Raw genomic sequence first — 23,983 nt, forward strand, 5'->3', positions numbered from 1 at the left:
AGTTACATCCATGATGTTGCTTGTATGAATAGTTCATTCTTTTGTATTGTCGAATCCATTGTGTGGATTTACTATAGTTTGCTTATTCATTCACCAGATGAAAGGCATTTTGGTGGATTCGGGTTGTTTCCAGTTTTTAGTGATTGCTTCTTGCCTTTTACAAAGTTTTCTCTCAATTTCTTTTTATTTTTTATTTTTTTGAGATGGAGCCTTGCTCTTACCTAGGACGGAGTGCAGTGGCGCAATCTCGGCTCACTGCAACCTCCACCTCCTGGGTTCAAGTGATTCTTGTGCCTCAGCCTCCCGAGTAGCTGGGAGTATAGGTGCGCACCACCATGCCTGGCTACTTTTTGTATTTTCAGTAGAGGAGGGATTTTGCCATGTTGGATAGGCTGGTTTCGAATTCCTGACCTCAGGTGATCTGCTGGCCTTGGCCTCCCAAAGCGCTGAGATTACAGGCGTGAGACACCGCCCCTGGCCCCAATTTCTTTTTCATCTGGTCTTCACAGCAACATATGAAATAGATATTATTAGTATTTTGCAGATGAGGAAGCTGAGGCTCTGGAAGGGAGTGTTGATGACTTGGCCAAGTTCACACAGCTAGTACATGGAAAAGCTAGGATTCCAACAGGTTCTCTGACTCTAAAGCCTGTGTTCTTCCCACAGCTCTATGTTACAAAGAAGCAAAGGGGCAAGAGGGTGCATATTTTATGTCATTCTGAGTTTAGAGGAGATAAAAATCACTAAAAGTAAAATTCACTGGGGGCAGCAGCCCTAACATTTGTTTTGGAAGACACTCCTCCACGGTCTCTCATGTTCCTACATGTCTTGCTGGACATGCTAAGAATGTGAGATCTTGGTGACTCCATCTGGGCTCAGAATTGGTTTGCAGCATGCCATTTTACAGGTTGAGGTAATCTGGGACAAAGAGCAACCTTGCTTTTGCTTACTATAAAAGCAGAAGGTTCTTCAAGCTAAGGCTTTCTCTCCTCTAACGCAACCCATTACAGGTGCAGGGATCAATTTGGGCTCCCTCTGTCACCCCACGAGATTTGGGGGCAAGGCGAATTGATGTAAATTTGCCCATTCAAGTTGCTGTGTTGTAATAAAGTCCTTTGATCCAGGAGTCTTGTGTCTTCTGCTACTAATAGCATCCACAAAACAGTAATAGGCTAACTTATTAGATTGTAGATAGAATAAAATGAAATCCCAGATCCAAAAGTTTATATCTAAAGTATCAGTAGTCCCTGGAAAACTTGGAAAAGAAGGCATAAGAGCAATCATAAAATAAGTTAAAAAAGGACAAGTATTGATCTTTAAATTAGTCAACTTTTTTTTGTGTATGAGTTTATCTAAACTCTTTCTTCAACATTTCACCCTCTGGAAAGGAGCCCTGGTTTTAGGGCTTAAAACTCCAAATTGCCCCTTGGTGTTGCTCTGCTTCACTGCATGTTAAGTTCTAGAAAACTAACTTCTCATGTGTTGGTGGGTACTGTTTCTGTGGGCTTTAGTGTTGCCATGATCAGACATGTTGAGAGGCTGATTGGCTGTGAATACAGATAGCTTCCCAGTCGGGAAGTTCCGTGCTGAGGTCACCCTGGTTGGTAATTCGTGAACTATAATGATACAGAGGTAGAAAGAATATTAGAGCTTCCTTTCTTCAATGTCTTCATTTTATAAGTAACCAGACTTCTGGGGAAGAGTAACTTGACCAAAATTATACTGCAAGTTAATGGCAGAGCAAGAATATCTGGTCCGGAGCGAACCCCATTGTTTAATTCACAACTCTGGTTCAAATCTACTTCTCCAGAACTATTATCAAGACATAACAATCATGGGATACTGACTTATGTTAACTAAGCTCAAGTCTGGTAGGTAAGCCAGAATCCAATTCACTTACAATTGGAGGCATGTAGCTACCTAGAATCAGGACCTTTCAGAAGCAAGTCTTCCCAGACTTAACCTTAAGTCATAAATCAAGTGGTTGCCTGGTGGGCACAGAATTGGAATACATTTGAATGCAAATGTTTATTCTCTGGTGACATAACCATCTAACTAGCCATATGGATTTCTCTTGATTTAGTATATTACTAGTTAAGGAACTGAGTTGGAGATTTAGAATTCACTCATGTTATATTTATTGACTACCTACTATGTGCCACATACCTAGTATATGGCTCTGGACCTAAGGATATTGTCTTCTGGACAAGGGCTTTATAAAGACATATTTATTATCCAAATACTCATTTTACTTAGTCATCTACGTTCCACCACTGCATTCTCAAAGAAAGAAATGTATACTTTTAGAAGCTTTGTATTTTCTCTCTTGATCCTCATCATAAATCCGTAGATAATAATTATCCTGTTTTACAGTTGAGGAACCTGAGACTTAAAGGGGTAGAATAACATGTTTCAAGTTACACAATTAGCAGGTGTCAGGCCTAGGTCCTGTATACTTTTTAACTCACATATTTCTTAAAACTGAGTTTATCACATTCCAAATGTGGCATGTGAAAGTCTTTCTTTTATGATTCTGTATTGCCACTTCCATGATTTGGAAAAGGTTCTAATCTCATCTACAAATTGGTTCAGTGAACAAATTATTGATCATCAACCAAGTGCAAAGCTTACTATGTGCAAAGCACGGAGCCAATCTCTGAAGAATAAACCAAGATGAAAAACACAAGATTCTTGTATTCTTGGAGCTTACAATACACTGGAGAAGGTATATAACACACACACAAAATCTGGAAGTAAGCAGACTAGAAGTACAAACAATATGGTATGGGAACAGAGGCAATATAAAGAAATTCTAACTAGCATGATTTGATTTGAGAAGACTCTTTGGAAAAGGTGGCTGAAATTTGAGAGTAAGAATTTGCCAGGAAGAGATAAGAAAAAAGACAATCCAAAAGTAAGGCAGCCTCAACAAAGACCTGAAGGCAAGAGAGTGCTAGTATCAAGTACGTCTGAAGATAGGAGGTGTTGGTGGTGTTGTGGCAGATTATGAAAGAAAGGCAGAGAGAAGTTAAGTCCTAAAGGGGTTTTATGTGAATTAGAGAACTTAGAACTTAATTCTATGTGTTAAGAAGGTCTTTCAAGGAACTTGGGGCAGGGGAGAAATATGATCAGCTTAAGATAATGCTTATTGCCTTTTATGGCTTTATTATTGGATCTCTACTTCTTTGCATAGTGCATGACACTTGCTGGGTGCAAAGACATATGTTAAATGAACGGACTGGAGAAGGAATAGATGGAGGTTATCAGATAATCATTATTGTTTAAGAAGAGGGCAGGTGTAATCAACACAGCAGAGGGGGAAATGACTGTCTTTGACAGCTGGATTTGGGCATATGGGGAAGGGAAAGAGTTAAGGAAAGCTGACTTTGCCTCTGCTCCACCAGGAAGATGGTGATACTGGCAACAGGGCACACAGAGGGAGGAATAGATAGATGGTCTGGGCAGAATGGGAATAAGGAAAGACTCTCAATTCTGTTTTGGATTATGTTGCATTTGAAGTTCTGGAAGAATATCTAGTGAAAACAGATTTTCAGGTCTAGAGCGTTCATGAACCAGCTTTTCTTTGAGAGGGGATCATTTTTATATGCCTGATTTCATCCATTGTTTTATGCAGATTTGAATTAATTTCTTTTTAAAATTTTCGTTGCATTGCCTTAAAATGGTAGGGAACTACCCTATTTAGGCAGTGACCCTATGCAAGAACGACCCTAAGGAGAAAGTGAAAGAAAAAATGCCTTAAAGGAAATAAGTGGTTGCAGGTGATCTTAAGATTTTCATGCAGTCAAGCTGGGCAAACCTTTCCCTCTATCCTTGTTAATTGGGGTATGAATGGAGAAATAATTTTCAAGGACAGACCCTGTACTGTACTTAGAAATCAGGCAGTAATAGAAAAATATGCATATACACGAACCACTTGTAATCGAAAAAATAAGTAATAATCCATGTAACCAGAGGTGATGTGCTACTTTATTGACCACTCTTCTGACTGAGGCTTTTACACTGCTGGAACCTTTGCAATTTAAATTTTTGGACCCCTTTGTAAATTAAATTTTTGGATAGTCTGCATCATGAGGGCTTCATTCTCCATCCATGCGCTATACTGAGCCACGTTACACCGGGAAGCAGAGAGTTTATCAGTCTGGGACGATGTTTTCCTTCCCTTTTTCTTCGTGGCTGACTTCCTTGCGCCACCTGAGTGCGGTTATCCTAAGCTCTCCCCTTCTGCAGTCTAACGCCTGCCCCGCACAGGCTGGAGCTGTATCAGCCCCCACTGGCGTGGCGCTTTCCCTCACACTCCCAGCTCGCGCTCCCCAACCCCTGCCGGGCGGGGAATGCGTGCCCCAGGGACAGTTGGAGCAAACTCCCAACCGTCCCTTTGGCCCAGTAGGCGCGCGCAGGGGCTGCCGGGCGGCGCGCAGAAGCTAGGGGCGGGAGCGGGCGCGGGCGTAGCCAGGCGCCAGCGGGCTGAGGGCGCTGCACCAGCCAGGAGCCGGGCGGGGAGGAACCGCGGGCCTGAGGGGCGCGCAAATCTGCCGTTGGCGCTGGGGATGGGGAGCTCTCCGGTTTGCACTGCTCGGAAATCAGTTGAATACAGTGAATTAGAGAAAACAAGTTGAAAAATGATAAGTATAATGAGATCTCATTTGTGGGGGAAGATCCACAGGGCCAGACTCTATGTGTGCACGTGCAAATACATTGAAAAGGGTCTGACGAAGCTGGGGGAAGGAGGAGGTTGGGAGAGGGGATTGAAGGGAGTGTACTTGGTATATTGCACATTCAGTGCATATGCCGCTGAAGCGAGCCCATGTATATGGCATATTTCTGAGATATTTAACATTCTTGATGTTTAGAATGAAAGTGTAATTAAAAAAAAAAGAGATCGCATTTGGGAAGCTTGAATATCCTCTTGCTTCCCATTGATAGGGCCCTACTCAGATTCTCAGAGCACCGGCGACTTTGAGAGTTAAGGGAAGCTTTTCCAAATTCTTTCTCTCCCTTCCTCCACTACTCAACCTCCGCTCGCTCCCGTCGCCTTTCTTTTCTCAAAATCCTTCTTATTGGCCTTTGTCGAGGAGTCTTCTTCACAGCCTTTCTCATTGTCACATCCTCCCTGCAAAACTCATTCTCAAAGAGGAAACATTTGAAAGATAGTAAAGCTACTCTCAGGCGCATAAATATTTGAATTAGACATTGTTCCTAAACCGTATTTGATAAAAATTAAGATAATATGTTTACAGGATGTTTCTGTTTTCCCCAAACAGTCTTACCAAAGTGCTTTTTATTAGAATGACCACATGATGTTAAATATTTTTTTATTTTGAAATAATTTCAGGCTTAGAAAAAAGTTACAAAAATAGTACAAATAATTCCATTATATCCTTCACTCACCGTTCATAAATCTTAACATTTTACATAGCCATAGTACAATAATCATAACTAGGAAATCAGCATTACTACTACTTTATTAACTAATCTGCAGATATGGATCAATTCAAATTTCTACAGTTATCTAAACAATATCTTCTTTTTTGTGGTCCAGGATTCAATCCAGGACCTCGCAATGCATTTGGTTGGTAAGTCTTGTTTCTTTCGATCTGTGACAGTTTCTTAGTCTTTCTTTATTGATGCCCATGATACTTTTGAAAAGTACTGGCCAATTTTGTGGAATGTCTTTTAATTTGGGTTTGTCTAGTATTTTCTCACTATTAAGGTTATGCATTTTGTGGGGCAAAAATATCACAGAACTGATGTGTCCTTCTCATGAGGCACAGTATGTCAACATGTCTCACTAATGGTGATGTTAATTTTGATCAATTGGTTAAGGTGGTCTCTGCCAGTTTTGGCCAGTGAAAAGTTGTGATTTTAATTTTTGTGTTTAATTATAGGAGGAAGTATTCTCATCATATGCAAGGTAATTTTAGTATTCTTGACAGTTATTACTGTAATATTTGCCAAGTGGCGAGTTTCTGTTTCCATCATTCTGAAGTTAAGTTTTAATCTGAATATTCAACTGCATAATAACTTTCTAAAGATATTTGACTAATACTTTTCGACTTCACACTAGGGGAAAAAAAGGCATTTGGAGGCTGTGTATATGTATGCTATGGAATTAATGGCTAGAATGGAATTTATAAATGTATTTTTTACAGATAATTGCATTCTAAATGAGTAATTCACTATTCTTAGTACTTGTAAGAAACTGGATTCTAAAAATCCCAATTTACATGGATTTATGAGCTTATTAGTTGAATTGCTTTTATTCTGTGTTTATACAAAATGGTTAAATGTAAACTATATTTAAAAATAGAACAAAGATAAAATGTCCTTCGTATTATTTCCAATATACTTTGAGTTTTAGTTGGCATTTGCAAAACTGATCATTTAAATTAATAATGCATCTGACTCTCATCCAATAATAGTTTACTTTTATTTAGTCTTAATGTTTGCTGAAAGGATTTACTGGAATTTGGAATGAGTACTCCACTGCAAGGAAAATAGACTTCTTGTGGGTGAAACTTAGAGATCTTTTAATCCACTAGTTATTCAACTATCAAACATTTTGATATATGTCATTTGAAGATTAAGTTACCCTATGCAGCATTATTATTGTACACAGAAAACAGGTCTAAGATTGGGTCTTAGTTCTAATACCATTTTTTCTTGCTTTCAGTATGAAGGAAAGCAGGGGAGTGAGTTTTAGGTTTTTTTTTTTTGGATCACTGACCCTTTTGAGTATCTGCTATCTGTGAACTGTTTCCCCAGAAAAACACACAAACTCACATTGCCTTAGAGCAAAATACAATCCAATGTCAAAAATGGTTGGGGGATTAGCAAGGGAGGGACAAACAGGCTGCCAGGCTGTCAGAGGCTTCCCAGATGCAGTGTCCCCTCCTGCCATATGGCACAACTCGGCTCTCTTGGCAGCTCAGATGGGCAGCTAAGGCTGCACAGCCCATCTGGTTCCCTGTCATTTCCCGCCAGACCTCTTCCTCAACCCTCAATATCTTCCTCTCCCCCTTTATCACGGAGTCCCCAGTGTGCTCAGCTTTCTGGCCCCCTCTTCACGCCTTATAAGGTCCTGCCTGTCACTGGTTCTTTCACTACCTCTTCACCTCTCTCACCTACCTCCCGCTAAGGAACAGGGCTCAGAAGCCCGAGTGAGAGGACCTGACCACTTCCCAATGTATAGAGCAGGGAATAATTTATTGCATGAATATGTCAACTCTCTCCCTTTTGATCGGCATAGAAATCTTGCCACGTTTTCTTGCCCGTCTGAAAACGAAGAGCTGACAAACACGCATCACATCAATAGCTGACACAGCGATTACCAACGGACAGAGGCCAGAGAGCCCTGCACGCTCCTATCCTGCAAAGGCAGGGTGTGGTTGGAGAAAGAGAAGTGGGAGCCGAGGAACAGGGATCAGGGCCGTTATAAGGAAACATTCTTGTTTCTGAAAATGGAAAGATCGTGAACTCCCAGAACCCGCTTCTTCGCCCGCCAACCCCTCCGCCTCCTGCCGCGGTGGCAGCCCCAGGCGCCAGGCCCAGCCGCAGGCCCGCCACGGCTCGCGGCAAAGCTTGGCGCCCGGGTGCGCGCCTCCGCCGGAGGCGGTGGCGGGGCGGGGCCCAGAGAGGGCCGACAAGGGCGGGGCCGCGGCGCGCGCCGGGGAATCCCACTAGGGCTCTGACGTCACCTCAGCGCCGGCCAATAAGAAGCCGGCGAAGGGGATTCCCGCGCCAACTGCCGCCCCGCAGGCTTTTTAAGTGGTACCCTGGGGAACACCTTGCAGCAGCGGTGGGAGGAGTGGGGGACCTGGAGGGAGGTGGTGAAATAGAATGGTCCTGGGGGACGGGACTCCAGGGGTTCGACGATTAGGCGTCAAGACTGACTTAGACCTGGGAAGAAAACCAGAGGCAGTCGAGCAGAGAGGCCAAACGCCAGGCAGGGCGAAGTCAGCTGGAGATGGAGTGGAAACTGGAGCGCATCGCGCCTCGGAGGGTCCGCACGGAAGAGGAGATGCTGTGGGTGAGTAACGCCCTTTTCTGCATTCTCCCTAACTCTCTAATGCGGGGCCAAAGGCCCCGTTCGTAATATCTGTTTAGGACCAAGAGGTGCTACGAAACTCTAAGCCCTGGTCATAAATTTGAGTGATGTAATTTAGTTATATTCTGAAGGTGCCTAGTTGCCAAAAAAAGAAAAAAAAAAGTGTAATCTGACAAGCACAGGATCTAGAAAAATTCCACACCTGAAATTATGATTTTCCTAAATAGTTTCTCTCTCAATATGTTATCTGTGTTTTCAAAGGAAAGTATCATGCGTGTGCTCTCCAAAGACTTGAAGCAGAAGAGAAGTCAAGACTCCGCCAAGGTGAGTGTCCAGGGCTTGTTCTTGTTCTTTGTTTTAATTCTGATCTTGAATAAACGAATTCTTGGTAAATAATGTATTTGTAGGAAGTATGAGCTGGTCTGAAAATACAAGAATTTACAGTATCTTATTACATACTGAAAAAAATTTCTTTATGAAACTGAAGATCCCAGACAAATAATGCAATCGTTTGCATCTGAATCGTACTTTCTAGTTTTTGCCTCCACAGCAAAGGATAAAGCTGGGATGTGTCAGGTAGGCAGTGTATTGCTAGCGGCTGTTAATAATTTTAACAGTTGCTAGTTGCACTCCTCTCTGCAGCATTCAGAAGCACGCCCCCCAAAGAAATGGAAATGGTGCCATCTTGTGGACAATGTGGAGAAGTGGCATAAACCATGGTTCTTAACGTGAGCAAGTTAAAGTTGATCCAATGTAGTACCTGTTCTCCTTGAAAGACCAAACCCAAAGGTCTTTAGTGTCTCTTGTAATCAGTGTAAAAGGAAACAAATTTAAATGGTTTTATAAACGTGTTTCATAAACAGCCTTCATCTGCTTTAAATCTCTGTCACCATTTACCATGCTTCTCTCTAGGCTCAATACTTCATCTTCCTTTGACCTGTACTCATAGATTGTGGTGCCAAATCCACCACCATTTTAATAGATTTTTCTAGATCTTATATAAATTTTGCAACTAGGCACTGTGGCTCATGCCTGTAATCTCAGCATTTTGGGATGCTGAAGCAGGAGGATCACTTGAGGCCAAGACTTCAAGACCAGCCTGGACAACACGGGGAGACCTTGTCTTTACAAAAAAACTGCAAAAATTAGCTGGGCATGATGACATGTGCCTGTAGTCCCGGCTACTTGGGAGCCTGAGGCAGGAGGATCGCTTGAGCCCAGGAGTTCAAGGCTGCAGTGAGCTATGATTGCACCACTGCACTCCAGCCTGGAGGACAGAGCCAGACCCTGCCTCTTAAAAAAAAAAATTCGATATTCAAGTGGTAACATCCTATATTGAATACATAATTGGATTTTCAGAACTCGATTACTAATGTCATTTCTAGTAGGAGAAAACTAATTACATTTAAGCCCTTACATTTCTTAAATACTTTAATGTTGATTTTTTTCCCCCAAACACTGCTGCAGTTTTGTGTCGTGCACAGCTTACGTATTATCAGGACTCCTAGATATTTTACTGTCTAATACAGACAAGTAATCTTTGGATCAGTAAATAGAAGTGATTTGAAAAGCTATAGTTAAGTAAGTTTTTATTTATTTTTTTGAGACAGAGTCTCACTTTGTTGCCCAGGTTGGAGTGCAGTGGTGCAATCTTGGCTCACTGCAAACTCTAGCTCCTGGGTTCAAGTGATTCTCGTGCCTCAGCCTCTTGAGTAGCTGGGATTACAGGCAGCACCACCACGCTGGGATAATTTTTGTATTTTTAATAGAGATGGGGTTTCACCATGTTGGCCAGGCTGGTCTCGAACTTGTGACCTTAGGGGATCAGCCAACCTTGGCCTCCCAAAGTGCTGGGATTACAGGCGTAAGCCACTGCGCCCAGCCTACAGTTAAGTAACTTTTAAAATTCATTTGTACTGTAGTAACATATCTTTATCCAAGCATTTAATTTGGAAAACCTAAGTGTAAGTATTCTGAAAGTTTTAAAGTTTTTGTTTAACTTTTATGTTTTTGACTAGATTCAAACAAATATTGATTTTATCTCTTATAGTCTTGAAGTAATACATTTTGTCTATAAGTTTTCTTTAATGTGACTGTTAAGATTAGAGTTCGGCCACTGTGTTTCATGTTACAAATTTAGCCTCAGTGACTGCCTGGGCCACAAGAATCGGCGGTGACCTGAATCAGGTAGGCAGTGTATTGTTAGCTGGCTGCTTGGGTCAAGTCAGCAGCCACAACTACCCTGCCACTTGCTTCTGGATAAGTTCTTCTTGTCAACGAAGTGCTCTGGATACCTGTGTGTGATGAGCTGGCAGTGTATTGTTAGCTGGTTGAATATGTGAATGGCATCAGCTAACATGCAACTGCTGTCTTATTGCATATACAATGAACATCAGAGTGTAGCTAAATCTGTAATTAGGGTGTGTTTATGTGTACTTTCTGCTATGAAGCAAGCCACTATTTACTATATTATTGCCATTAACTTATAGTACAGTAATACTTATAATACAATGGACAGCTTTATAATGGTAAGGAAAGTACTACAATTACTTAAATTTTTTTCCTTTTAAGAAAAATTTACTTATGCCTGCTTTTCCGTAACTAAAAATTTTTAAGAAATATTTTTGGAGTCTTTGGAGTCTTTCGGAGTAGACAGTGTTTAAGTATTTGTGAAATTATATGTTTTTAACTATAAGGTTTAGAATGTAATAACAATGTGGAATGGACCTACAATGTGTCCCCAAATTTTCAGTGATGTCTTTAGGATTCTTTCTGCATCATTAGTTTCTTTCTTTCTTTCTTTCTTTTTTTTTTGAGGCGGAGTCTCGCTCTGTCGCCCAGGCTGGAGTGCAGTGGCGAGATCTCCGCTCACTGCAAGCTCCGCCTCCCGGGTTCACGCCATTCTCCTGCCTCAGCCTCTCCGAGTAGCTGGGACTACAGGCGCGTGCGACCACGCCCGGCTAATTTTTTTGTATTTTTAGTAGAGACGGGGTTTCACCGTGTTAGCTGGGATGGTCTCGATCTCCTGACCTCATGATCCACCCGCCTCGGCCTCCCAAAGTGCTGGGATTACAGGCGTGAGCCACCGCGCCCAGCCTCTGCATCATGAGTTTCTGAATACAGCATTAGAATTGGTTTCTATAGCAGTGACTGTATGTGTACCAGCTGAAGGGAAAGTTGTAATTTTCCAGATGAGTCAGTCAACTAAAACATTTTTCACTTGAAATATCAAGAATATTGGGGAATTTTTTTGGGTGGGGGATGGTTTAAATTTTTTTGGAAGATCTACCTCAATCCTTTCACTTCATTTTCTGTAAAATCACAGGTTCATGAAATATTTGGAAGAGAGCATGAGATCTAACAACTTGTGAAGTGGGAAGAACTGACCATACAATATGACCTTAAATATATTCTCATTCCCTTGGAGACATTTTGACCCATGAAACAGCATAGACATGTGCTGGCTTCCAAACATGCAGTATTCTTGTGTGGACATATGCAGCCAGTTAGTGGAACTGACTTTGGTGGTGCCATCAGTTAGTTAAGCCATAGCAAGAAATATTTCGCATTCTCTACTGTACTGGATTATAAGTTATTGGTAAAATAATTTTTATGCTTTCCTTATTTAAACATATTTCTAGAACATGGGTTAAATAGATATCTATAATTTGATTCTTATGCATTTTACTACTTTCAAATCACATCCTATTTTTGATGTTGCCCAGGGTTATTCACTTTCAGGAGATTTATGTTTAAGTGTATATTCCATGTAAATACTGTTTTCATCTTGTCTTTTTTTAAGGTTAAATTTCAACATGTTATTTTCTATAGAGAATCACTGACCTGGTGATAAAAATAAAACCTACTAAATTTAGAAGGCTTGGATTTTGTGTTTTAGTTTTTTTAAATTAAAGAGCAAGACATAAAGTGCCAACTTTATTTTATTTTAGATCCAGGGGGTACATGTGCAGGTTTGTTACATGAATGTAATAGGTGATGCTGGGGTTTGGGCTTCTAGTGAACCTATCACCCAAATAGTGAACATTGTACCCAATAGGTAGTTTTTCGGTCCCTGTGTTCCTTTCTTCTACCCCTTCTGGAGTCCCCAGTGTCTACTGTTTCCATCTTCATGTCCATGTATACCCATTGTTTAGCTCCCACTTGGAAGTGAGAACATGCTGTAATTGATTTTCTGTTTCTGAAAATGCCAACTTAATTTTTTTTTAAGTTTTCTTTTTTAGAACTGTTGATTCTGTAGGGAAAGCAACTTTATATTCACTAAACAGAAGACATTTAAAGTTGTGGTTTAGTCTCATATTATTGAGATGATGAGAAAAGAGGGAAGGAATGGAATGAAATAAAAATATGTTAAAGAAATAAAAAAATATGTTAAAGAGATGAATGGGTTAGGAGGAAAGTGAAGATATAAATTAAAAGAGAAAACGTTTCCATAGGTGGCAGAGGGAAAGAAAGGGATACACACTGGGATGTCAAGGGTCAAGCAGAGGGAAAAGGGATCGTAAAAAGAGGAGGGAGGCTCTGCTGATGGCAAAGTGTTTTCTCCCAGGTGTTTTCTCTTGGGGCAGTCTCTTGGCTGTTCACTGGGGCTGGGAATGTCACTACTTCCCATCACTGCCCTCTGAACCTGTCACTATTATAGTGATAGCTTCCTAATTTCTCTCTCTCTGCTGCTTTTTATTCCCCTGCACTGCTCTGCAAGAGACACCCTAACAGTTCAGCTGGACGAGGGAAGGGAAGAGTGGGAAGGAGTGTGATGGATTAGTTTCTAGGCATAACAATTATTAGAATTTTATTTGATGAGAAAGATAAAATCAAGCAGAGGACTAAATATGGATAGAGTGTCCTCATATCAGCTCCACCCAAACATGTCATTTTTCTTTCAAAGGAACACCACTAATCAATGTGGTGCAATCATGGCTCACTGCAGCCTCTACCTCCTGGGCTTAAGCAATCCTCTCACCTCAGCCTCCTGAGTAGCTGGAACCACAGGTGTGTGCTATCGCACCTGGCTAATTTTTAAATTTTTTTTGTAGAGACGGGGTCTTGCTCTGTTGCCCAGCCTGGAGTTTAGTGGAGCCATGTCGGCTCACTGCAGGCTTGACCTCTTTGGGCTCAAGCAGTCCTTCCACTTCAGCCTCCTATGTAGCTGGGACCTGAGGCATGTGCCACTACACGCAGCTAATTTTTTGATTTTTTTGTGGAGACAGGGTTTTGCCATGTTGCCCCAGGCTGGTCTCTAACTCCTGGGCTCAAGTGATCCTCACACCTCAGCTGCTTAAAGTGCTGATATTACAGGCCTGAGCCATCATGCCCATCGCCAATTGTCACATTTTTAGAAATTATGCATCCTAGTTACTAAACCATTGGTAGATTGAAATTGACCATGAGGGAGCATGAGCATTTACATTGAGCTGGCAAATGCTGTATGTCAGGATTCCTCCTCCACAGTCTGCTATTAAACATGTACCAGCCACCATTATATATATGCTAGATACACTGCAGTTATTAAGAATTATATATATGTACATGTGTATATACTATTGATACAGTGTAATTGTTAAACATTTAAAAAAATGAAATACAACTTTCAGGGCACATTTCAGGCAAATTCATATTTATTCGAATCTCTAACACTCTGTTGTTATGTCTGCTGTAAGATGATCAGGAGTTAGTATGAAGTATTCTTCTCTATGTACCAAAGAAAACAAACAAAGCAAACTTCAAGTCAGTGAATTAGTTACCACAGTGAAAATGCATTTGATTTTGTCCTTTTCCTTTTTCACAAGGACAACAGCTGAATACTCTTTCATGTGATGCCTGATATTTTTCTTTTTCTTTTTCTCTTTTTTTTGAGACAGGGTCTTTGAGATGGGGTCTCGGTCTGTTGCCCAGGTTGGAGTGCAGTGGTGCGATCTTGGCTCATTGCAACCTCAGCCTCCTGTTTTCAAGTGATTCTTCTGCCTCACCCTCCCAAGTAGCTGGGATTACAGGCACGTGCCACCATGCCCGGCTAATATTTGTATTTTTAGTAGAGATGGGGTTTCACCATGTTGGCCAGGATGGTCTTGAACTCCTGACCTCAAGTGATCCGCCCACCTTGGCCTCCCAAAGTGCTGGGATTACCGGCGTGAGCCACCGCGCCAGGCTCTGATGTTGATATTTTTCTGTTACAGTCCTTAGCCCAGGCATCCTGTAGCACTCTGTGTCCCAGAATTTTTGATGCAGAAACAAGACTGAAGGAAGATTGTCCAATATAGGAAAGATTCAGCTTTTCCTCTGTGTGTTTGTCCGCTGGTATTCCTATGAGGCATTTGAGTTACAGGTAGCAGCACATCCGCAAATGACTCCACTCCCTGTCTCAGCACACATAGCCTAATTGTTACAGAACCCCGAAGGGACACCTGAATGTCCTTTCTTTCAAGGTAATACGTATGACACGCTTTCAAATCTCCTCCTGCCTACTCTGCTAACCTAAAGGGCAAGGGGAGAAAATCCAGCTCTGACATAGAGTCTGTAGGTTGAATAAGGCAACCAAGATTAGAGAGATGTAAGTGAAGAAACCCACTTTATCTGGCTTTGGAGAGAACTAGTGACTTAAGGCAGGACGTTCATCTGTATCATGTTGACTGGGGCAGTCCTGGTTGTTCCCAGTGCAGCTCCATTATCATCCATCTGGCAGTGGGGAGTCTCTGCTGCCCATGTGGTGCTGGCATATGTAGTTCTGCTCATGCCCCTAACGTGAACGCATTAAACAACCCTGCAGTGCCACAGCACTGCTATGAGCTCATGGAAGGCATAGGTGGTGATACAAGGCAAGAGTGCTCTGGCAGCAACGCTTGGAGGGGCCACCTGAACAAAAGTTTTCTTAGAGGCTTAGAATGCAAATTGCTAATAGGCTCTTGAGGCAAAATTGCAAAGGACAGATAGACTTGGTGGCTTCTGTTTTCTTTGCTAACAATCCAGGTTGTTATGTGTTAATTGACTTTTAGAGTCAATCCAGGTTGTTGTGTGTTAATTGACTTTTAGAGTTGCAAAGGGCTTTTTATTCCATTCAACCCCTGTTCAACTTACAGGTGAGGAAACTGAAATAAGGTACTTAAGTGACTTGCCTAAAGTCACGCAGCTGGCGAGAGGTAGGAGCAGGCTTGCTGACACACTCATCTGGCATTCTTGAGGCTATCTCTACAAATCCTCTTGACCTCTGGTAGAAATTCCACCTCCACCAAGTATCTTTCTAAATACATTCATAGCTGGGTGGCTGGATATGTACTCTGAAGCAGAAGATGCTTCATGAAATATTTTTGGTTTATCTAAGAACTTTGGTCCAAATACGTATACAGAACTATATACTGAGGTAGCATTACTGAATTCACCATAAGAAACATCTTCACTTTCATCCATCAGGTCAGAATTTGGGAGTCAAGTCACAGACTACTTAAATTGGGTCTTTTTCTTCTTAGACAAATTTATATAACTTTTTTACATTTTTGGCCATCTTCCTATTTAATTCTTTTATGCGATGAATGTATATTTCATGAGGCAATAATTAACCTTCACCAACTTGGCAGGTTGCTTTGTTAGTCAATTATAAGGTTAACAAAATATAAAGGCCATGACTTTGGGAGAAAAAATGCCTTTGTGACTCTAAGAGGTTCAGTGACTGCTGATCTACACTTTAGGACTTGTATGATCACCCCCTGTTTATACTAGAGTTTAGGCTGTTTGGAGTTGATTTTTACTATTTCAGCTATCAGAATGATGCAGCACTGAATTCCTTCCAAGTGCCTAATCTAGTATGAATACATTAGCAACCCAAATCAGCCTATAAGGAATCAAGCTAAATGATCTTATACTCATGTCCTTTTTTCTACACTTGAGATTTTCACGCAAAAATAAAGACTGACTTACTTGGTAATATTATGATTACAGAATTTGAGTTGCTTCTAAAAAATAATGCAGAGAGAAATACTGAAAATGATGAAGACTTTTTCAAATGTTATAATACGGTCATTTATAAATGACTATTTATATTTGTCAGTTACATACATAGTGACAGTTATAGTAAAACACTAGGAACCTGTACTTAAAAAGAAAAAACAAAATCCTGTACACAAAACAAGCACACATATATAAGGATTTGAATCTATGTATATATATTTTACATTTTTCAACATTTGTGTTTTATTACATTAACATAACCATTTACAGTTATTCTAGAAATTTCAGTCATACACAGTGCTCTTGAATCCAAAGAGTGGTCTAGTGTGTTGGCATTTTCATCAAGTACAGTCCTAGAAAATGTCAAGTTGAACAATAAGATATTGAGGCACACTGGTCACTGTGTATTCTGAATTCTTTAGTATGGTCAGAGGAAGCAGTTAATATATTTCATGTTGATTCTTTGGCTACTCTTGATTTTTGCTTTGGGTAACATCCTCATCCTGGGAACATTCATTACCACTTAATAGCAACATAACATTAAAAAAAAATCCTTCATTGCCACATTTAACAGCATGTTTAAAGAGGCAGAGGTTGCAATGAGCTGAGAACGCACCACTGCACTCCAGCCTGGGCAACAGAGTGAGACACCGTCTCCAAAAAAAAGTGTTTAAAATGAGACCAAACCCTCTCGGAGACATTTCTCTGTTCTATTAGAAATGCAATGGCATTCTCATAGATCCTCTTTCTTTTTTATGATCACTTGTCTAACCAGAGCTGCTATGTCAGGCCTGATGACTTCAATGGGCTCCTCTGGCCTCCAGAACTTCACAACTTGACCCTCAGGGTTGACAAGATACTTCCAAAAATTCCACCTTGGTTCCTTCTTTGAAGAATCTAAAATATCCAGAACATATTTTCATGAGCATAATTTTATTTTGTCAAGATTTTCACTTCTATTAGTATCTGCATAAATGACAACTTTAGTATCAAGTTCTAGGATCGTCATAATATCAAAAACAAAACACTCAAACAAAGTGAAACTCAAGGTTAGAGTAACCAGATTTCAATATACTTGATGACTTCACCTATGAGTCTACTCATCTAGTATGTGATCTTAGTATCATGAAATGAAGCAAAGTAGGCTGGGAGCGGTGGCTCAGCCTGTAATCCCAGCACTTTGGGAGGCTGAGGCGGGTGGATCTCCTAAGGTCAGGAGTTCAAGACCAGCCTGCCCAACATGGTGAAACCCCGTCTTTACTAAAAATACAAAAAATTAGCCGGGTGTGGTGGTGTGCACCTGTAATCCCAGCTACTTGGGAGGCTGAGACAGTACAATCACTTGAAACCTGGAGGCAGAGGTTGCAGTGAGCTAAGACCACGCCACTGCCCTCCAGCCTGGGGGACAAGAGCGAAACTCTGTGTCAAATAAAATTAAAAGCCAAAAAAAATGAAGCAAAATTGGAAAGTGTGTGTGCCACCACAGCAGGCAAATTTTTGTATTTTGAGTAGAGATACGGTTTTGGCCTCCCAAAGTGAATAATCACCTTATTTTGAAAAGCAATAACTTTTTTTTTGGCAGGGTCTCTCTGTGTTGCCCAGGCTGGGCTTGAACTCCTGGGCACTAAAGTGATCCTCCTGTCTTGGCCTCCCAAAGTGCTGGGATTACAGGCATGAGCCACCATGCCCAGCCATGATATCCTTTTGATAAATCTTAATTTATGCAAGAAATGTAGATGTTTTTTCTATTTATACCACTCAAGATTTATGTTCATTTTGTTGACTAACATGAGAAAAAATATAATAATTATAACTAAAATTTATGAGTGCTTACTATGTGCCTAGTAATGTACGCTCCGTGCTTCAAATTGATCCTCTCATTTAATCTTACAGGGACCCTATGAAGTGGGTATTATTATCATCCCCGTTTTGCAGATGAGATAAATGGAGGCCTAGACACAGGGTCACGTGGCTAGTGAGTGGTCGAGCCAGGATTGATATACGGGCCTTTTTACTTCAGAGCTCATGCTCTTAACCTTTGGGCTCTATGATCCTCCCTATCTAAGTGGAATGAAACCTTAACTCACTGTTATCTTTTCAGTTACACAGGCTGAGAAGGGTTTTAGAAGGTTTGTAGTGATAAAGAGAAATAATCTATGAGCTATTGCACCCATGTATCTGGCTGCTGTAACTGAAGAATGATTAAGTCAATGGCATGTACTTGGGCTTTTCTTTCCTCAGTGGACCCTCAAAATAAGAGGAATAAAGACCTCACTGTGGTTGCCATTTATGGCGTTAAGCATTATGTCGACTCTCCCTAGAAATTAAATATAATGTTTTTAGAAGATTCTGACTTCACATTTATGTGAAATATTATAGATCACTATTTGGTTTGTTGGATTAGAAGCTTGATTGCCTGAGTGAGGTAATAGTTTTATCAAAACTCAACTTATTTACAGTGAAAATAGGACTGAAGATGTCATCAGAATAAGTTAGATAAGAGAACATTAGCTAATGTCCTGTATTTATTTATTTATTTATTTATTTATTTAAGATGCAGGCTTGCTCTGTCACCCAGGCTGGAGTGCAGTGGTGTGATTTCAGCTCACTGCAACCTCTGCCTCTGGGTTCAAGCGATTCTCCTGCCTCAGCCTCCTGAATAGCTAGGATTACAGGCACCCACCACCACGCCTGGCTAATTTTTGTATTATTAATAGAGACGGGGTTTCACCATATTGGCCAGGCTAGTCTCTAACTCCTGACCTCAAGTGATCTGCCTGTCTCGGCCTCCCAAAATGCTGGGATTAAAGGCGTGAGCCACTGCGTCTGGCCTTTTTTTTTTTTTTTTTTTTTTTGACTAATGTCGTTTAGAACAGTGTCTGGCACAGAGCAAGCAGTGTATAAGTACTTTATTTTTACTATTAACACACTTAATTCCAAACAATCTTAAGAAGTCGGTACTATTGATAGCCCATTTTACAAATGAGAAACAGGCACAGAGAAGTTAAGAAGCCACATAGCAAAAACAAAAGAGCAGGGGTTTGAACCCAGGTAGGCTGAGGCCAAAGCCTATGCTGTCACTATGCCTCATGACCTTTGTGCTAAGTGACCCTGGCAAGTCTTTAAACAGATTTCTGTAGCTAGCTTAATTGGAGAAACAGCCTAGCACTATTGACCTCTGAAAAAATCAAGTTATATGTTTTTGGATTTTAGCAAAAATCTGGTAAGCTGACATATTCATCCTTGAGAATATTGTTTCAGATAAGAAAGGCAACATAAAATTAGCCACAAACATACGTTAACTAATAATGCCCAGCACTATTCATGAGAGCTGTGTGGCTATAATGACGGGAAGGGACATTTCTCCAGATGCTAGTTACACGACAGGAGAATTAAGATATTTTGTGAAAATAGCCATGGGCACACTTTAAATTCTTCAGGAAGATGGTAATAAGGAATAAAATACATTGGAATAGAATTCTTTTACCATCTAAGAAACTAAAACATTGATTTCAGGGGAGCATAACTCCTAGAAGTTACAAAGGATGAGATTCTGGCTCTTTGTTAGTTTTATGAAGCTTTCCCAATACAACGTTTCAAATGAAATAGGAAAGTACTGTCCTGGTATAATTGTTTAAAAATGAGAAGCAATTTAAAACAATATATGCAAGGCAGATATTTACCAACAAGAAATCTAAATGCAGGTTCTCCTTCAGATCCTAGAATCTTAATCTTGTGGAAGATGGGGAATGTTACTCCGTAGTTTTTTCTTGCAAAAGATTCTACTTCCTTGCTTGGGCGGGGCTCCGATTCTCCAAACTGATTGCAGGGAAAAGCCAACACGCTGAAGTGGGATGGTCCAAACTCTTTGTGCAGTTCCTTCAGCGCTAAGTAATTTCTGTCTGTGAGTTGGCAGTCACTGGCCACGTTTACAACTAGTGAAACCTCCCGGAAAAAGAAAAAAATCCAACCGGAAAGTGAAGCAAAAGATTTTAAAAAATTCTGCAAGTAGTTAAAATCCTAAACAATTTGGGGGGACTATAACCTCTGATTGATATTTTTTTCCTATTTTTGGACATACGCAGTTCTATTGAAAACTGTAACCTAGACGCCTGGGTTCAGGCCCTGAAATAGTACTGCCATTAAAAAAGCATTAGGTACTCATGAAAGTTTATTTTTAAATTAAAGATAAAACTATGATCCTTGATAAGTGCTTTTTAAAGTTATTAGATTATAGAACCAATACTTTTATTAATAAATGTCATCATGTTCACATTGCTAACTATAATTATTTTCCAAACAACTTTACATATCAATTCAGCACAAAATTAAAGCATTTTAAAGAAAACGAGATAATTGGTATTTATTATTTAGAAGCAAACTATCAGAACTCTAATAACTAAAGTGATGTACTAATACCATTACTCTGAAGACTAAATTCCAACTTATGACCATGTAACAGCAAAAAAATGATTTTATTAAGAGGAGTAAACAGAGACAAGGAAAAACGATAACAATAAAAATCAGATGATGCAACTTACTTTGCCTTTATACTTTTCCAGAGAAACAGTTCTTCCTTTTGCATCCTTCACTTCAAAGGCATAAAAGCTGTTGATTTTAGGTTTGAGGAATTTTAGTTGTAGAAGAAATAGCGTTACTGTGCATAGAACCATAGACAGCAAAACTGCAAATACCTTTGCTCTGGGCCCGGAACATTTTAGCGGGTAAGCTGCAAGAGGCTCCATGTTGGAGGATTCTAGAGGGAAGTCTCAGCAGCCTGGAATTCAAGGAGGAGCTGAAACTTGAAACCGGCTTAGTTGAACGGAAAACCAGGAAGGACAGACTGACTGCTTTCACTGCTAAGGAACAGAAAGACCCCTTCTCAGAGGGGAAATGAAGCGAAACTCCTGAATGAAGCAAGGAGCTCTACAGAATTTCAAAGTATTTGTGATGTAATGATAATTTTTGCTAGAAAAATCAGGACATTTTTGGTAGGTCTTTGACATTCTCCCTACAAAGAAAATATTTCGCCAGAAGATGGTGCTCTTGTAACTTGAAAGATATGGAGGGCTCATCCCCATGCTAAGCATCCTGTGTATTTATTGAGCAACTGTTTGGATGCAGAGGATGGAGTACAATGCTCAGCAATAGTTTAGAATGTAGATTAAATGTGACCTATTCATATGATGTATAGCCTGAAGGATGTTACTATTACATGTATGGATTAAACATGCTATATGAGTTCAGGAAATTTGTAGTGGAAAGAGCAGTGAAATATCTGAAAAGGCTATTTACCCTCCTGATTCATCTAGCTAAGGCAATCAAATACCAGGTGAATACAGTCAAAATAAATATGTTAAAAACAGTGAAGGTGTTAAACCCTTCTCTATCATAAAGCAAACTATAGTCCAGTGTTTTTCAAATCTCTAATCATGACCCCCAGTCAGCAGTGCACTTTACAACGTAACTGGGTACAAACAACACACAACTGAGAAACAACACTTCTCCTTTGAACTTGATGTACTCCCACCTGTTGCATTTTTAAACAACCCAGTTCTGACCTATCAAAATGATTTCATCATTCTCCAATGCACTACAACCTGTAGATGGAAAAAACTGAGGCTGGGCATGGTGGCTCACGCCTGTAATCCCAGCACTTTGGGAGGCCTAGATGGGAGGATCACTTGAGCCCATGAGTTCAAGACCAACTTGGGCAAGAAAGCGATACCCCTGTCTCTAAAAAAATTTTTTTTTTTAATTAGCTGGTTGTGGTGGTGCATGCCTGTGGTCCTAGTTATACAGGTGGCTAAGGTGGGAGGATCGCTTGATCCCAGGGGGTTGAGGCTGCAGTGAGTCGTGTTTGTAGACTGCAGCCTGGGCGACAGAGTGAGACTGTCTTAAAATCAGAACAAAAGAAGAAGAGGGAAAAAAGAAAAAATTGAACTCCATAATAAAGTAGTAATTTAACAGTTAAATAAGGCAATTCTACCAAAAAAACCCTGAAAACAAACAAACCCTACAAAACTCTACTTGGGCACATCATCTAATTGCTTTGTTTTTTCTCTTTATTTCCCTCCACTGGCTGTTGCCTGGCACAGGGGGCCTAACTTTGCTGTTGCTAACGGTCTTGAATTTTAGGGGTGGGTATGGGGAGGCAATTGAGGGCTGTATATCCTAAAAGCCGTTCACTTTTAGTTCTGCTCTGTTTAAGACTCACAGCAAGATCTGGATGAAGGGGCATTATGCCATTTGATCATGATGTGTTTCCAGAAAGTGCAGGGAATGAGCTGAGATGCTTATGGAGTGCCCTTCCTGTCACTGTTAGCTTGTGGAGCTTCAGAGAGGGTGCTCAGGGTGCTGCCTGCTCTTCTGGTGCCTGCTCTGTGGCATGTGTGTTTTCGGGTGGCTGAGCAAAGCCCATAGCCTACTGTGTAAAACTTGTGAGAGGAACCACTCGACTGCTACTCTTATGGCCCAGTAAGAATGGATGCAGTAGAAAAAGCAATGATTATGCAGGAAGTTTCCCTTTTAAACATAATTCCTAGTAAAGAACAAAAATGTACGTAAGATGTGTTGTATCACTTCCTGATAATTTTACTTTGGTGTTCTCTGGCTGAATTGTTTAAAAAGTCAAAGTCCCTGTGTTTATATGACATGGACACTGCTACGTTATTTAAGCTCTCTGGCCTTGCTCTCTAAGTGGGATCTGGGACCTTCCATAGTACCATCACCTGGGCATTTGTTAGAAACACAGCATCTTGGGCCCCACCCCAGACTTCCCGAGTCAGAATCTACTTTTACAAGATCTCCTCATGACACAGACACACATTTAAGTTTGAGAACCTTTAGACCTCAACCTTTTTTTGGTTTCAGAGCAACAAGAGTCTTTGGTCTGCCTTTGTTTTCCACAGTGGATGTGTTTCATGTCTCTATGAATACACGAGATATTTTAACTCCTCAGGCTGTACAAGCAAATGGATCAGGAACATGTATGTTAAAATTAATTCGTAGAATACCTGCTATAATTTGAGCCGTGTAAACTTAACTCATTATGACTGTGTTTTGAGGTGGAAAGAGAGTGATTTATCTTTGGCAGGGATGTTGACTGACCACCGCTTAGGCAGGGCCCCATAGGGTGATATTATTTTGATAAAATCACTGTGATAGTTTCTAGTCCATTGTAAGTACAGAAACTCTTATCAAGTGATCCAGAGATGAATGGATTTGAAAAGGCCAAAATTATGCTGCTACAAACTTGCATGTGATTGCTGAATAAGCCAGTTTTTACACCAGAAATAAAACATTATGCAGGCCTGATGTTGAGGTTGGTTTGACCATAAAAGTCCATATTATATGAATACAACTTTGAAAACTTACGTGTATGTCTCCTGTCAAGGATGAAATCAGAGCCAGTTTGTTAATTTAATGTTCCTAAGGCTTAAGAGCTTCAAATAATGAAGCATGATATAAAAATTTTCATACTGGCCCACTAACCAAACATTCAGACAGCACTTTGGAGAACTCGTGCGCTGGACAGCATTGGATGAACACATACTTTGGCCCTGGCACACCTCTTCTTTGTTGTTTTGGCAGTCTTTCTCTGCACACATTTTGATGTCATCATCTCTCAGCCTTCTGGGGATCTGCCATCATTGTTTCCATGTTCTGTCTATACTAACTCTATTCTCAGACTATAGATATATCAAAATGGCACATTTCTTTGCGTAAGGGGTAGTATGTTAGAAAAACCACCAGCACTCTTTCAGTAAATGAAGGAAGGCTTCTACAGGAGGGGAAGAGATTGATGAGTTCATGATGAAGGCAGGAGGAAGCTACTGGGTCAAGAAGGGGATAAAGCAGCTGACTCAGTTATCAACCAACTCAAGCACTGGAAAGGTGCAAGAGAAGGAGCCAGCCTACCAAATGTAAAATCAATTTTGGAAATATGAGAACACACAT

The 23,983-nt window shown here is 40.6% G+C and overlaps 2 protein-coding genes across 7 annotated transcripts in view; one reads left to right on the forward strand and one right to left on the reverse strand.

The window, feature by feature from the left end:
- The first annotated feature begins 5,559 nt into the window (after window positions 1-5,559).
- Window positions 5,560-23,983, forward strand: part of CDC20B (cell division cycle 20B) — a 120,074-nt gene continuing 101,650 nt past the window's right edge. For all 3 annotated transcript variants that reach the window (XR_010116910.1, XM_063622650.1, XM_063622649.1), the window contains exons 1-4: window positions 5,560-5,594; window positions 5,907-5,932; window positions 7,268-8,047; window positions 8,327-8,389. Coding sequence is in view for 2 of the 3 variants with exons in the window: in XM_063622650.1 (XP_063478720.1) it covers window positions 7,985-8,047; window positions 8,327-8,389 (126 nt within the window). In the remaining variant the exon portion in view is untranslated. The remainder of the gene's footprint in view (window positions 5,595-5,906; window positions 5,933-7,267; window positions 8,048-8,326; window positions 8,390-23,983) is intronic.
- On the reverse strand, window positions 13,684-20,791 carry GPX8 (glutathione peroxidase 8 (putative)). 4 transcript variants are annotated; one of them, XM_055253229.2, is made up of 3 exons: window positions 20,719-20,791; window positions 19,708-19,843; window positions 13,684-16,921 (listed from the first exon to the last, which is right to left on the reverse strand). In XM_055253229.2, exons 1-3 carry the CDS (start codon window positions 20,767-20,769, stop codon window positions 16,758-16,760), a joined length of 351 nt encoding a protein of 116 aa, XP_055109204.1. In that variant the 5' UTR covers window positions 20,770-20,791; the 3' UTR covers window positions 13,684-16,757. The 4 variants fall into 4 exon arrangements, with proteins under 4 accessions (XP_055109204.1, XP_055109203.1, XP_055109202.1 ...); XM_055253228.2 differs by having other exon boundaries at window positions 19,708-19,969; XM_055253227.2 differs by having other exon boundaries at window positions 19,708-19,969; window positions 20,566-20,791.

This window comes from Symphalangus syndactylus, chromosome 18, assembly GCF_028878055.3.
Source record: "Symphalangus syndactylus isolate Jambi chromosome 18, NHGRI_mSymSyn1-v2.1_pri, whole genome shotgun sequence".
Taxonomy (NCBI): Eukaryota; Metazoa; Chordata; class Mammalia; order Primates; family Hylobatidae; genus Symphalangus; species Symphalangus syndactylus.